General features: G+C 39.8%; 1 protein-coding gene across 1 annotated transcript in view; it reads right to left on the reverse strand.

Moving 5' to 3' along the window:
* The window catches only part of itga11b (integrin, alpha 11b), a 46,848-nt gene that overhangs the window by 26,401 nt on the left and 6,959 nt on the right, over positions 1 to 13,488 (reverse strand). The window contains exons 2-10 of the mRNA XM_014029321.1: positions 9,133 to 9,242; positions 8,960 to 9,051; positions 8,291 to 8,405; positions 8,079 to 8,206; positions 6,926 to 7,074; positions 5,981 to 6,125; positions 3,900 to 4,065; positions 2,659 to 2,729; positions 670 to 814 (exon numbers count right to left, since the gene is read on the reverse strand). Coding sequence (XP_013884775.1) covers positions 670 to 814; positions 2,659 to 2,729; positions 3,900 to 4,065; positions 5,981 to 6,125; positions 6,926 to 7,074; positions 8,079 to 8,206; positions 8,291 to 8,405; positions 8,960 to 9,051; positions 9,133 to 9,242 — 1,121 coding nt within the window. The remainder of the gene's footprint in view (positions 1 to 669; positions 815 to 2,658; positions 2,730 to 3,899; positions 4,066 to 5,980; positions 6,126 to 6,925; positions 7,075 to 8,078; positions 8,207 to 8,290; positions 8,406 to 8,959; positions 9,052 to 9,132; positions 9,243 to 13,488) is intronic.

The following is a 13,488-nucleotide window of genomic DNA, read 5'->3' on the forward strand; positions in this document are numbered from 1 at the left end:
TCCATACATCATCCATCCATCCATCCATCCATCCATCCATCCATCCATCCATCCATCCATCCATCCATCCATCCATCCATCAGAACATTGAAGACACCAGGAGAACCAGAGCTGCAACCAAATGCTGTAAATGTTGAATCAAAAATAATAAACAGAAGTACAGTAAAATAAAAGACAGTCTTAGTTTGTGTTAAAAGCCGAGGAATAAAAAATGCATTTTTAGATGAGTTTTAAAAGCAGACGTAAAAGAGCTCATCTGATATGAAACTGAAATTTGGAGCAGCAACACATGACCCCTCTGAGCTTTCCTTTAGACCTCAGACCTCCAAAAAGCTACTTTCATTGTTCATATTTTTGTGTCCACTCTGACTAAGACTTGATTTTCATTATTTTACTTGTCCACTAGATTATGACATGGAAAGCATGAACAACAAAATGTGTCCTGAGCAAAATACAGTTTTAAAGCTTTGCACACACATCTGGTAATTCCAGATGCTTGGGCAGCAGGTTACACAGCAATGACCTGCTTCACTTTTAACACACCATGGAATCAGTAAGAGTGAATCCATCAAATCCTGGTCAGAACCAAAACCCATCTGACCCAACAGACCACAATAAGAAGAAACAAAAGACAGAAACTCTATTTTGTCACGTTCACACAGATTTTACCTAAATAGGCTGCATGGTTCTTCAGGACCTCTGGAAACTCATCTTTGTAGGATGATTTTGGTGGAACAACTTTACCACGTTTAGTTTCTTTCAAGACCGCCCCATTCCAGTCATAGGCCCCCACCGCTCCAAGCAGAACACCGTCCTAAAGAAAGTCAGAGGTGAAGTTAGGAGGCTCAGAAGACATAAGAATAAACCCTTTATATGTTTTATATATGAATAATAGCAGCACTCAGGGTAGGCATTTCATTAAATATATAGGTGATATAGTGATTGTCAGTTATCACCATGTCCCTGTGGTGGATGTTTCCTGATGTGACGAGTCATTTTTATTGATTTTTGATTTGCAACAAATGATTCACATGTCTGATGTGACTCAGGTGAAAATAAATTAATATGTTAATGTTTTTATTAAATAATAATTCCTTATTTTACATCTAGATGGCCCTTAACACTTCATGTCACTTCTGCTTTAGTGTTTCCATACCCAAACTGAAACCATCTAAGGCACACAGAATAAATTCTCATGAATTTAAATCGTATTTTGATCCCTGCGGTGTTCCGTAGTTCTGAAGCTGTCCATAAAACAGGCTGCATGGGTCAGAAACACAAACCTGAGTGAGACCAGTTCAGTCATCAGAAGAGCCCACAGAGTAAAAGATGAGCTTTATAATCCCGCTCTTTAAAAATCAAAGGGTTGAGTCTCAGTCTTTTGTAGCCTGTTTGAATATCAGCTGCAGCTCAAGCTGCACTCTTGTTTCAGGTCAGGTGCTTCTTTAAAAATCAGCTCTGACTTTGTCTCTCATGAGCTTCCAGTCATAAAGTCTGATAGATTGACTCGGGGAGGATAAATCACCGATTTATTGTCTCTGCAGTCTGACGAGTTCAAGATTTCAATCAGGAGCTAAATATTTGTTGCACATTGACTGCAAATCTGCAGACTGATGGATAGGGTCAGAGTTAAAAACGTTTAGGTTTTTGCTGCAGTTTCAAACCAATCACCTAATATTTTTTTACATTGCAGCGTTTGTCCTTCAGCTTTACCTTGTCCAGAAATTGGATCTCCATCTGTTTTCCAGTTTTTTGAACACTGTAGGAATGTTTAGTTGGCAGCTGTGTATTCAGAAAAAACAAACATCTGTCTTGTGTTAAACATAGTTTCCACTGCATTAAGTTCACTGGAATTCAACACGTTAGACTTTCCCCTTGATGAGAAAAGGACAGAATATTTTTGGAAAAAGTCTTAGTCATTCCAACCAGAAAAGAGCCAGACCGCTGGAATCAATGCCAAATATGACTTCAGAGATATAATTTTTTTATGTATATTATATTTATATTATAATCGAACGGCTAAAATCCTGATGAACGCAGAAGCAAAGGGACTTGGGGGGGCAATGGCCTCACTTTGAAAGCCACTGGCTTTCTCATGGCCCTCGTTGGAAAGTGAAAATAACAGAAAAATGTTTTGATGAACAGAGTCGCTCACTGCAGTGACTATCTGTGACCCATCACATCAAACTGAGGATTAGGTCAAAATCAGTCAAAATGACTTAAACACATTTTCAGATTCCTGTCTCGTTACTCCCGATAATACATTAATATTTGGTCTGACTCACATTTTTATATTATTTTATTGAGGAATTTTTTATTTTATAAAGAGAAAACCTCAAATATTTAGATTTCCCAACAGGAAAGAAACAAAAGTTTTGCTATCTTGCATGGAAAATCTCCAAATTTAACAGGGTTTTGCATATGATCAGGTTTTTTTTGTTGCTACTGCTCAAAAAAGAGCTTCAATTTTTTCTTTAAAGTTATATTTCAGACAGTTCGTTGACATGATACATCAATAAGGCATTTATTTGTTATGTTTTGGCAAAATGCAATTATTGCAATGTTTTAATCAAAATACTGCATCTGCCTAATTCTCATTTCGATGTGACGGGTCACACACACATACATATGCTTTTCTAAATAATATGATCCACTTACTTGGACTAAATATGAAGAGAAACCTGCCTGAGCCATCTGAAGATTGAATCCTTTCCCCTGACTGCTGACACCTGCGAACCAAACACACCCGAGCTTCAACAAGTAATAAAATCCTCACATCAGTCATATTTTATTTTCCTGATTCATAAATGTTACTGGATCATAAAAGAAAAATACGGGCGATATAAGATGTGGGCTCAGTTTGTATGTAAGTCTTTTCGAATACTTTGTATTTTCAGTGAAATATTAAATTGTTTTGTCACATAAACTGTGTGAACAAAGATTAATCAGTGTGCTGGAAAATGCCAGTTTAACCAGTCATGTTGAAAGACTTCAGCTGGTATTTTAATCCACTGCATTTTGAAACACATCTGACAACTCAGAGACTACTCTTCAGTTCCTGGTGTTACTGTGTTCCATTTGTTCATGAAAGGCTTGATGATTAAAACATAAATTATCCCCCACAGCCCCTCCAAATTCAGAGACCTGATCTCGGGCTGTCCTGCTCATAAAATAACTGTACTTTTTAGTTTCATTCTGTTAGCTTGTCTCTCAGTGAACCGGTCACCAACACGTTGTTCTGTCCAACAACTAATAAGCTGCTTCATGCGTTGAATGCAGAGAACGTTTTTGTTTTCAGCTCATAATACTTCTCAGCACAACCATTAATTAATTTTTCTGGTTTTCTGACTGGAACACAATGAGGTTTCGCTTGAAATCAGATCTGAGTTCTGACTTCAGAGACAAATGGATCGGAGCACTGGACCTGCTTCTACCCTGTGGCACCTAAAGTCAAACATAATGCCAGAACATTTCACTACAAACCAGAACACATGGAAATGTCCTGAACACCATTATTTGTTGCCATTAATCCTTTTGTAAAAACAGACACAGAAGCCCACATGTCAATTAAATCAGTTTACAATTGAATTACAGCCAAAACATTTTTATAATTATTATGGAACAACAAAAGTATTACACATGTACTCAGATGCTGTGATGGTAAAATGTTGAACAGTAAACTGTGAAATGTAATGATGAAACATGGATTAAACAAGATACACTGGAACTCCACAAACCACATACTGTATTATGATGATTGTTGTAGCAATAACATTTAGTTAAATGAGAGAAAAATTGTCTGAAGCAATGGTTTAAATGTTGGGGCGGAGCTAAAGGGATAGAAATAAAGGTCAACTGGGATTAAAGTCAGTTTAAAAAGTGACTTTATTTGAACGAACCTTCCAGGGAGAAAATTCTCTCTCCCAGAGAATCCACAATGTCTTTGAGTGCAGCTTCATCTGTCACTTCAAAGAAGTACTCCTCATCAGGGTCACTGGCTATGAACTTGATTTCATTCAGAAAGGCTTCAGGGTTGATTCCTCTACGGTTGTAACTACCCAGGACCTAAAAAAAATCACAGAAAAACAAACAATATTGAACTCATTAAAGTCAAAGTTCTTCAGAACCCTTTCTTAAAGGGATCCCCTATTAGTTGTAACATTAGACTTTATTTGATAAACATATATTTGAACTGTAAAATAAAGACTGTAAAATAATGTAGGATGTTTATTTTTTATCATTTTTAAACTAAAAGTTTTAAAATATATTACACGGACGGGGCCATTTTATTTACACGCAAAGCATTCTGGGTAAATGATGACATCAACTAGGTCATTGGTGCGAGACTGCTAGCGAGCTATATCCACCCTGAAGGTTAATCTTGGACAATATCTGATGATTGACTCTTTTAAATGAAACCAGAGAGCGTTGACAGAGAGGAGAAGGAAGAAATGACTCAGCCTGTAACTGAAAATATGGATGGAGGACAACAGAGCTGCTTCATGGAAGAAACTCAGCTTAGCCTGTTAGCTTCAATGTTATGGTGCGTTCACACCAAACGCGATTTCAGCATCAGGAGCACCAGGTTTACATACAAAGTCTATGGTGGACGCGCTTCAAGCAACGTCGGGAAGTGCTGCGGCGCCTCAAGCGCGATTAGAGCAGCGCGATTTGAACGATTTGAACGATCTGAGCGTTCGACGCGCTGAGGAGCAAATCGCTGAAGTTAGAAAATCTGAACTTTTGCAGCTCGACGCGCAGCGTCAACCAATCAGAGAGACTCCACTGTGTGACGTAGCGACATATTTCCCGAAGGGACAGTTTACTGAATGATGTCCACTAACCTGAAACAGATGGAGAGGAGCTCTTTAGCTGAAATGAGTGCCTGCAGTCAATGTCCTGATCCGCACCAATACATGGCAGCAGCTCATCAGACTGGAAAAATAGTCCTGAAAGCGAGCTATGAGCCTCTACTCTGAATTATCTGGTGAATTAATTATGAATTAATTATCTGATGAACCTGACATGCTCTTGCTCTCTGTAAATAAAGCAAAGTCACTTCCCCGTCCGACATTAAACAGAGCCCGACAGAGGAGGGAGGGGCTGGGAGACTCTGCCGTGCAGCGCTTCAAGAGCTGTCCTGCGTCTGACCTCAAAGTGCACAAGCGACCAACTTCAGCGTTGGCTGCGATTTTGAAGCTGAAATCGCGTTCGGTGTGAATGCAGCATTAGCCCCGACGCTATCACCATATATATATGTATTAGCTCAGCGCTACACATTCTCCTCTCGTCACTGAGGTCCTCCATCCACATGACAGAGAGGGAAACACAAAAATGACTCAGTCTGCAACTGAAAATATGGATGGAGGACCTCAGTTTAGCTTGTTTGTCGTGCTAGTGCTGAGCTAATACATATAAGGCTATATAGCGTCAATGCTAGCACAAAGGCTAACAGGCTAAGCTGAGGTTCTTCTTCCATGAAGCAGCTCTGTTGTCCTCCATCCATATTTTCAGTTCCAGGCTGAGTCATTTCTACCTTCTCCTCTCTGTCAACGCTCTCTGGTTTCATTTAAAAGAGTCGATCATCAGATATTGTCCAAGATTAACCTTCAGGGTGGATATAGCTCGCTAGCAGCCTCGCACTGATGACCTACACACATCATTTACCCAGAATGCTTTGCATGTAAATAAAATGGCTCCGTCCGTGTTAAAATATATTTTAAAAAATTTACAAAACTAAACATCCTACAGTATTTTTACAGTCCAGATTGTTTGTGTACATTTGTTGTTTTTCTGTTTTGTTGCAGTTTTTATTCTTTGTCTACAGGGGGCGCCACTGAAACAGCAGCAAGCAGAAGCCAGGTCGGGGGTGCAGTCCTGCAGGTTTGATTTGTTTCTCTGCTCCAGCACACCTGAGCCAGTGACTGAACCTGTTAAACCAGGTGTTGGAGCAGAGAAACCTCTGAAAGTCAGAACTCACAGCGATAGCGTAAGTGGTGATGTTGTCCTTCCTGCTGTCCTTGATGACCTGCAGCAGCTGAGGGCTGTCGTGAGATTCACCGTCCGTCACCACGATCATCACCTTCTGAGCACCTGGCCTGCCCCCACGCTGGAACGCCTCAGACCTGCAGCAAAACACATCCAGCTCAAATCAGAAATGACCAATAAATAACATAAACCCACCACCCCACACAAACACAGACAGGCAAAACAAATCATTTCATGTAATACAAATTATAAATACATGTCAATACATGTTACATACAATATATGCATATGTGACCATTTTTTCGCAGTTATAAAAATAAATGTTTTCAAAATTTTCATTTTAAAAGATTTAAAACATTAAATAGTTTGTCGTCAACTGGCCTGGTCTAAAAAATGTCACGTGGGATTCCCGGGCCAGGACACCAAACCTTCTTCATTCATAAATGATCCATTTAAAAGGAAATGATGAGAGCTCTGTAGAACACCTTTATTTACATGTAGATTTTACAGTATTTTAGTTAGTGAGATTGCTAGTTTGTGTCTCAGTTATGGCAAAAAAACAGTTTTTTTTTTCATTTTCTCATTTTGCCATAACAGGTCACATGATGTCAGAACACTTCAATGTGAACTGAAGCTGAGTTCAAAATGATCAGACAATCTGCATCGTTCTGATCCTTTCAATATAACACCCCCAATAAAATTAAATCATTTGCATTAACATAATATAAATTCACAGGTTAAGTATACAGCAGCAATGATACAAATAAATCCATTTTGCATACTCTCTTTTAAAAATCAGAGGGTCAGGAAACCTAATGAGACTACAAATGAAAATTCTCCTGTTTTCTTTTCTTTGTTTGTTTTTTTTAATCTTAAGCCTCTAACAGTTGTAGCCCAGTCAGATATGGCTTCAGTCGCTAATGTTTCCAGAACTTACCGAGCCACATTGATACCCAGGGCTGTCCTTGTCTCCTCTCCACCTCTCTGGTCAATGTTCCGAGCAGCCTCCAGTACTTTCTCCACTGTCTGGTATTCACCCAGACTGAACTCATGGACCACTGTGGAGCCATACTGAACTATTCCCACCTGCAATCAGATCACAGGTGAGTTCAGACGTGACGTGCAGCACTGAGAGTGTTCTTCTGCTGCTACTGCAACACAAATCAGAGGAACCATTCAGTTATCAGAATAAAACAAGCACGTGATAGATGCCCTGATCAGGCTGGTTCTGTACCTTTTTGCTAAAGCTAATAGCTAATTACCAGTTAAGATAACCTGTCAGTTTCTTTACTGAACATACATCTGTGCGAGTTTCAGAGAAACTGAGACGTTTATTCTCTAAACATGATGTCCCAGTGGCTTTCACACCTCAAAACACGTTATGTTAAAGACTGGTTCACCCCAAAGACCCGGCCCCCGGGCACAAACAGAGTAATGTTGTGTATGCTGTTAAATGCCAGGAGGACTTTAACCATTTTTATGGGTGTACTGTATATATTGGGGAAACAAATCAGTCACTGTTCAAAAGAATGAGCCAACACAGAAGAAAAACATCATCAGGCCAGGACTCTGCAGTTTACACTCATCTACAGGCCAGCGGTCACTCTTTCAGGGATGAAGATGTTCTCATCCTTGATAGAGAGCAATGTTGGTTTAAGAGATAATTAAAAAAGTCTTTTTGTGAAGAGAAATCATCCGTCATTGTCTACATGTCCAGTTGTCCCCCTCATACAATGCTGTTATTGCAAGTATGACTCAGCACTTTGTGAACAATAGAGAAAATCAGGGCCCTAACGATTGCTAGGCTGATGGTCCTCACTTGCATGTGAGCACCAGTTTTGATTATCATGTGGAGTCAATGCTTATAAGGCTGAGTTTACACGTAACTCCTCAGAGTGAAGAAGTGTCTTGGAGGAGAGATGAAAAGGTTTTTCAACAAAGACGAGCTCGTTCAGAGGACCTACTCAACTTTATTTAGATTTTTCTATCTGGATTATTGAAATGCAATAGCCTAGCGATCATCAACAACTTTTAATGTGAAGTTAAAAAAATTAATTCAGGTAAATATGTGAATGAAGCAACAGACTAACCTGTGTCTGACCTGGACCAATGTAAAACTTCTGCAAAATGTTTATGATGAAGTTCTGCACCTCATACCAGGGGTAGATGGAATTGGATCCATCCAGAACAATAACAATGTCCATAAACGTTTCACACCCTACAAGATGAAACAACACGGTTAATGATGGATGGATGGATGGATGGATGGATGGATGGATGGATGGATGGATGGATGGATTACTCTGTAAGGCAGGTGCAAAGATTTGTTTCAGTTTGAAGTTCTGCGTGGTTCTGGTGCAGACGCCCGTGCTGTACAGAGAACTTCCGCATTCATGAGACCAAAGAGGACCACAGGTCTGAGAAGATGTTCCAATCCAGCAACAACATCAGAAGGAAAACAGATAAATCACAAAAACATGTCAAATTCAAAACAAAGAAGTAGTGCTGTGAACTATTGATTTTGTAATTAAGTTTAAAAAATAAGAGAATGATATCCAAAAAGTATTTTTCCTTCCATCAGGATGAGACAACTTTCAGGTTTGTTCAGTGAGGTCTGCACCTCACAGTGTTGAAGTTTATGATTTTCTCATTCAGTTAAACTCAAGATGAAACTAATGAAAATATAAATCATTCCTACCAGATTTTCCCACACAGCTTTATTTTACTTTAATAAATACTAACATGATGTATTTGACCCTTTCAGGTCATAATGAAATAATTCCAGGACCTGATAAACCCAGATTATTTTATTATGTGTTGAAATGGAAAACCTCACAGCTGAATGATGCATTTTATCCATGAATGTATCAATTTGAGGTTGTGACGAGGACTGTAAAACAGTTCAAATTAGCTCAAATTAATATACATTTAGAAAAAAACAAGTTATGTTGATGTGTTTTCATAAACTCACCACAAAACTGTCGTCTTTAGGGCTGGAGGTTAGCGTCATTCCTAACCTCATCTTGTTTTTCCTTTCTGTCACGTTGTCAAGAGAAAGTTTCCCTGATTGCAGTCAAAACAAGTGTTGAAGTTTTTGTTTTTGTTCTAACCATAAATATATTCTATATTTGATTTAATACTTACCCATGTTGAGTCTGCTGCAGTTTGAAGGTCGTCTAGTATTCAGCAGACATTTGTACACGTCACCAGTTTGTAGTTTTCCTGTGTATTCAGAGGGAGCACCAACCAACAACCTGGAAACACGTGACAACCAGTTGTGTTCACCTGGACTAAAGAATCCCAGCAGACGTCAGTTCAAACTCTGCTGGGATTCTACAGGAAACAGTTTCCTACTGGTGTAAGACTTTGTACTGGGTTTCAATTGATTGAAAGTAGTTTTAGTTGTTCTGCTTCTAGCATTTACCTAACCTTTTACTACTTTTAGCTTTTAGCTTTAGTTCTGTTACTCTTTGTTTTTTATCTATCCTTATGCTAAATTTTACATTTAGCTACTAGTATTTTACCTTTGACAACACAGTTTCCATTTTTTTAGCTCGTTTCAGCAGTCTTTGAGCACTCAACACTCACACTGTCATTTTTATAGGAATTTTTTAGCATTGAATTTATTTGACTTTTTAGTCGTTGAATTTCTAAATTCCTTTTTTTAAACCGGATGGTAAATGGTAAATGGTACTGAACTTATAGAGCGCTTTTTCAAGTCCCTCCGGACCCCAAAGCGCTTTATACTAACAGACATTCACCCATTCACACTCACATTCACACACTGATGATGGCAAACTACACTGTAGCCACAGCTGCCCTGGGGCACACTGACAGAGGTGGGGCTGCCATGCATTGGCGCCACCGGACCCTCTGACCACCATCAGTAGGCAAGGTGGGTGAAGTGTCTTGCCCAAGGACACAACGACTGAGACGGCTGGACGGGGGATCGAACCAGTGACCTTCTGGTTCAAGGACGACTCCCCTAACCACTCCGCCACAGCCGCCCCCGGATGAACATACAGTTAACATGTATGTAGTTCCTGATCAGAAATCACATCACAACAATGATGGAGATTATTAGTCTAAAGAATTTATTCATGTTTAATGTGTCACACTGTAAACCTGAGGAGTAGGCTCAAGTTGCACGACTATACATTCTAACAGGAGTCCTAAATTATTATGAATATTGTTTTATTTTATTTTTTATTTTACCGTTATTTTACCAGGCGAGTCCCGTTGAGATCTCAGATCTCTTTTTCAAGGGAGGCCTGGGCCTGAAGGCAACCTATTGTACATGTTTTGTGGGGTGGGGGAAACCGGAGTACCTGGAGAAAACCCACACAAGCACGAGGAGAACATGCAAACTCTTCACAGAAAGAACCCAGGTCCGAACTAGGGATCGAACCCAGGACCTTCTTGCTGTGGGGCGTCGGTGCTAACCACTGAGCCATCGTGCTGCCTAAAACATGACATGTTTATAACAAATTCATGTTTATGACTGCAGTAAGGTTACAGCAGTCTGGTAGGTGGAAAAGCCCATCTGACTCTCAGCACAATGGAATATGGGACTGAGCAGGTGATGCTGTTCCAGCAACTGCAGGACCTGCAGACAAAATGGTCAAAATATATATGTTTGAGACAAGTTTTAAGACAGAGATTGAAGATGGGTTTGTCTTGAGTAACGTCTCTACGGAGGACCCCTTCTGAAGGGGTCAATAGGTGCAGGGGGTGCTAATTTTGCACAACCATAGTGAGATAAATCACAGCTTCCCACTAAAGGTCAAGAGATATCCTTTCTGATCACACAGTTCATCACATGTTATTTTTAACAGGCTTTATAAAAAAAAATCCAGGAGGGCTCCAACTGTTGACAGAAAACCACAAAAATCCAGACAGGAATTCACCTGAGTTTCTCAGATATCTGAGACATGAAATAAAACGAATTCATTTTTGGCTTCAGTTAAGTCAGATTTCTTTTATTGTGAAAATATACCAACCCTTATCTCTGTCTATTCATTTAAGTGAATTGAAAAAAGCACATCATGGCAGGTTAAGAGCGATACAATTTGCAGACATGATGCAAACAACTACGAATGTGGGGATTCTGGGCTACAATGTGATCCAACACTTGGAGTCGTAAAGTTGACAGGAAAACAAAGCTTCAGAACAAGATGATTTAATCCAATCACTGATGAGCTTTCCAGACCGACGCTGATGGAAAAAACAACTCAGACCTCTTTCTTCTGCAGCTCAAACTGCAGGAGGAGCTGGACTGAAGACAAGATCCAAAACTTTCCACTGATCTACCTGCGAGCAAAAGCCAAGGAGATTTTGCAATCCTGGTAGATTTTAGGTTTCAGACATCCCAGAATTTTTTTTAGAGCAAACGAGGAAAAAAACTAAAGGAAAAAAAGTTTGTCAAATTTGTGAAGAATGACTGCAGACAAACGCAAGAAGGAACAAAACAGTCTGACCTTAAATAAATTAAAGACCTATCAGTTTTTGAAGGAATGCGCCACATCACCTGCTGCCTTTAGTGAGATTGACCCAACAGAGTTAATCTGAAAAACAACATTTACCTCTTTTATTTTTGCGTGATCAGTTAGAAATGAAACACTGCACCACGTTTTAGGTCAGGCTCTGTAAAATTCAGTTAGATATACAAATGTTTGTGTTTGCTTAGGTTGCTTTGCTGTGGTGTTTTCATGAATCTGCTCTTTCTTACGGCTGCAGCAACTTGCTTCAAATATCCTTATTTTTTAATTAAATAAATTGCTTATTTTAACTCTTTATTTTATAATAAGCAATTTATTTAATTTTAAAAAACTGGACTCTCTGGGCTCTCCCTTAGAGATAGGGTGAGAAGCTCAGTCATCCGGGAGGGACTCCGAGTAGAGCCGCTGCTCCTCCACGTCGAGAGGAGCCAGTTGAGGTGGCTCGGGCATCTGGTAAGGATGCCTCCTGGACGCCTCCCTGGTGAGGTATTCCGGGCACGTCCCACCGGGAGGAGGCCCCGAGGAAGACCCAGGACACGCTGGAGGGACCATGTCTCTCGGCTGGCCTCGGAATGCCTTGGAGTTCCCCCGGAGGAGCTGGAAGAAGTGGCTGGGGAGAGGGAGGTCTGGGCCTCCCTTCTGAAGCTGCTGCCCCCGCGACCCGACCCCGGATAGGCGGAAGAAAATGGATGGATGGATGGATGGATGGATGGATGGATGGATGGAACTCTTTATTTTTTGGGCTTATTACAATTATACAATTGAAAACTAATGTATAGTTTGAAGTCTATACTTAATTTCAGAGAGAACGTGTCTTCCCTGCTTTGTATTTAGGATGTGTTGGTTTCCCGAGGCTTAAGATTTTAATAAATATGGGCCAAATAACACAATTAAAGGTGATTAATATTTTAAGCATGACTAGAGAACAAGTGTATGAAGGTGTGACAATAATAGAGAACAGGTGTATGCCTTCCTTTTGTTCAGTATGATTTGAAGAGAGACCATTAAAAACATTCTTTTTATCTCAGGACCAGAGCAGATTTCTAGTCTGACCGATTAGGAAATGTAACAAGTTAAAGAAGTCTTAATCTTGTGCAGGGTTGAGGAATCCTGGTCCTCGAGAGCAGCAGTCCTGCATGTTTTACATTTTTCCCTGCTCCAACGCATCTGATTCAGTCATTGAATTACCTCTTCCAAGCTCTGCAGAAGCATGATCATCACACAGTGAAGTAAAACATGCAGGGCTGCCGCCCTCGAGAGCCAGGATTGCCTACCCCACCTAGTGTAACCCTATAACACATCCCAGAAGGTTAGATAGCTTAATATTTATACATGATGTATACTGAAAACCTTGAATATAAAAAGTACAACTCCACCACAACCTACTGACTACAGTCCCGAATCAGAGAAAATAAAGGGTAAATGAGCTGAAGGTTACTCCTGATCCCAGATTACTTCTAAAAAATAGCTTTTAGACATAAACTTCACGAAGATTGGCTCCAAACATGGCAAGAAGATAAAACAGCTGCATAAATAAAAAAATAAAATAAAGGTCTTTTGGAATCTGTGGAAAAAATCCTGTCAGATGAGACACAAAACAAAATTATTTGCCCTTTAAAAGAAATTTCAGCTTTTGGTTGTAAACACCTGCAGCTGATGGGCAACCTCTGTGTGTGTGCTCCAGAGCAGCTGTGGCTACAATGTAGTTTACCACCATCATTGTGTGAACATGTGCATGAATGGGTGAATGACTGTAGCGTAAAGTCCTTTGAAGTCAGTAGGGCCTTGGTAAAGCACTATACATATACTGAAAGTTCAGACGTTTCACCATTTGTTAACTTTTTGTTTTGTGTTCTGTTTATTTACTTCTGCTTTTAAATTAATTTATTTTATTGTTTTTTGTCTTTTAATTCTTTGCCTTTTAATGTCCTGATGCATCTCAGAAATCTAGGTAAAAAATCAAAAGGCAAAAATTGTATAGGTCCTCTGGACGGGTTCTTCT

This window comes from Austrofundulus limnaeus, unplaced genomic scaffold, assembly GCF_001266775.1.
Source record: "Austrofundulus limnaeus strain Quisiro unplaced genomic scaffold, Austrofundulus_limnaeus-1.0 Scaffold883, whole genome shotgun sequence".
NCBI classification, from domain to species: domain Eukaryota; kingdom Metazoa; phylum Chordata; class Actinopteri; order Cyprinodontiformes; family Rivulidae; genus Austrofundulus; species Austrofundulus limnaeus.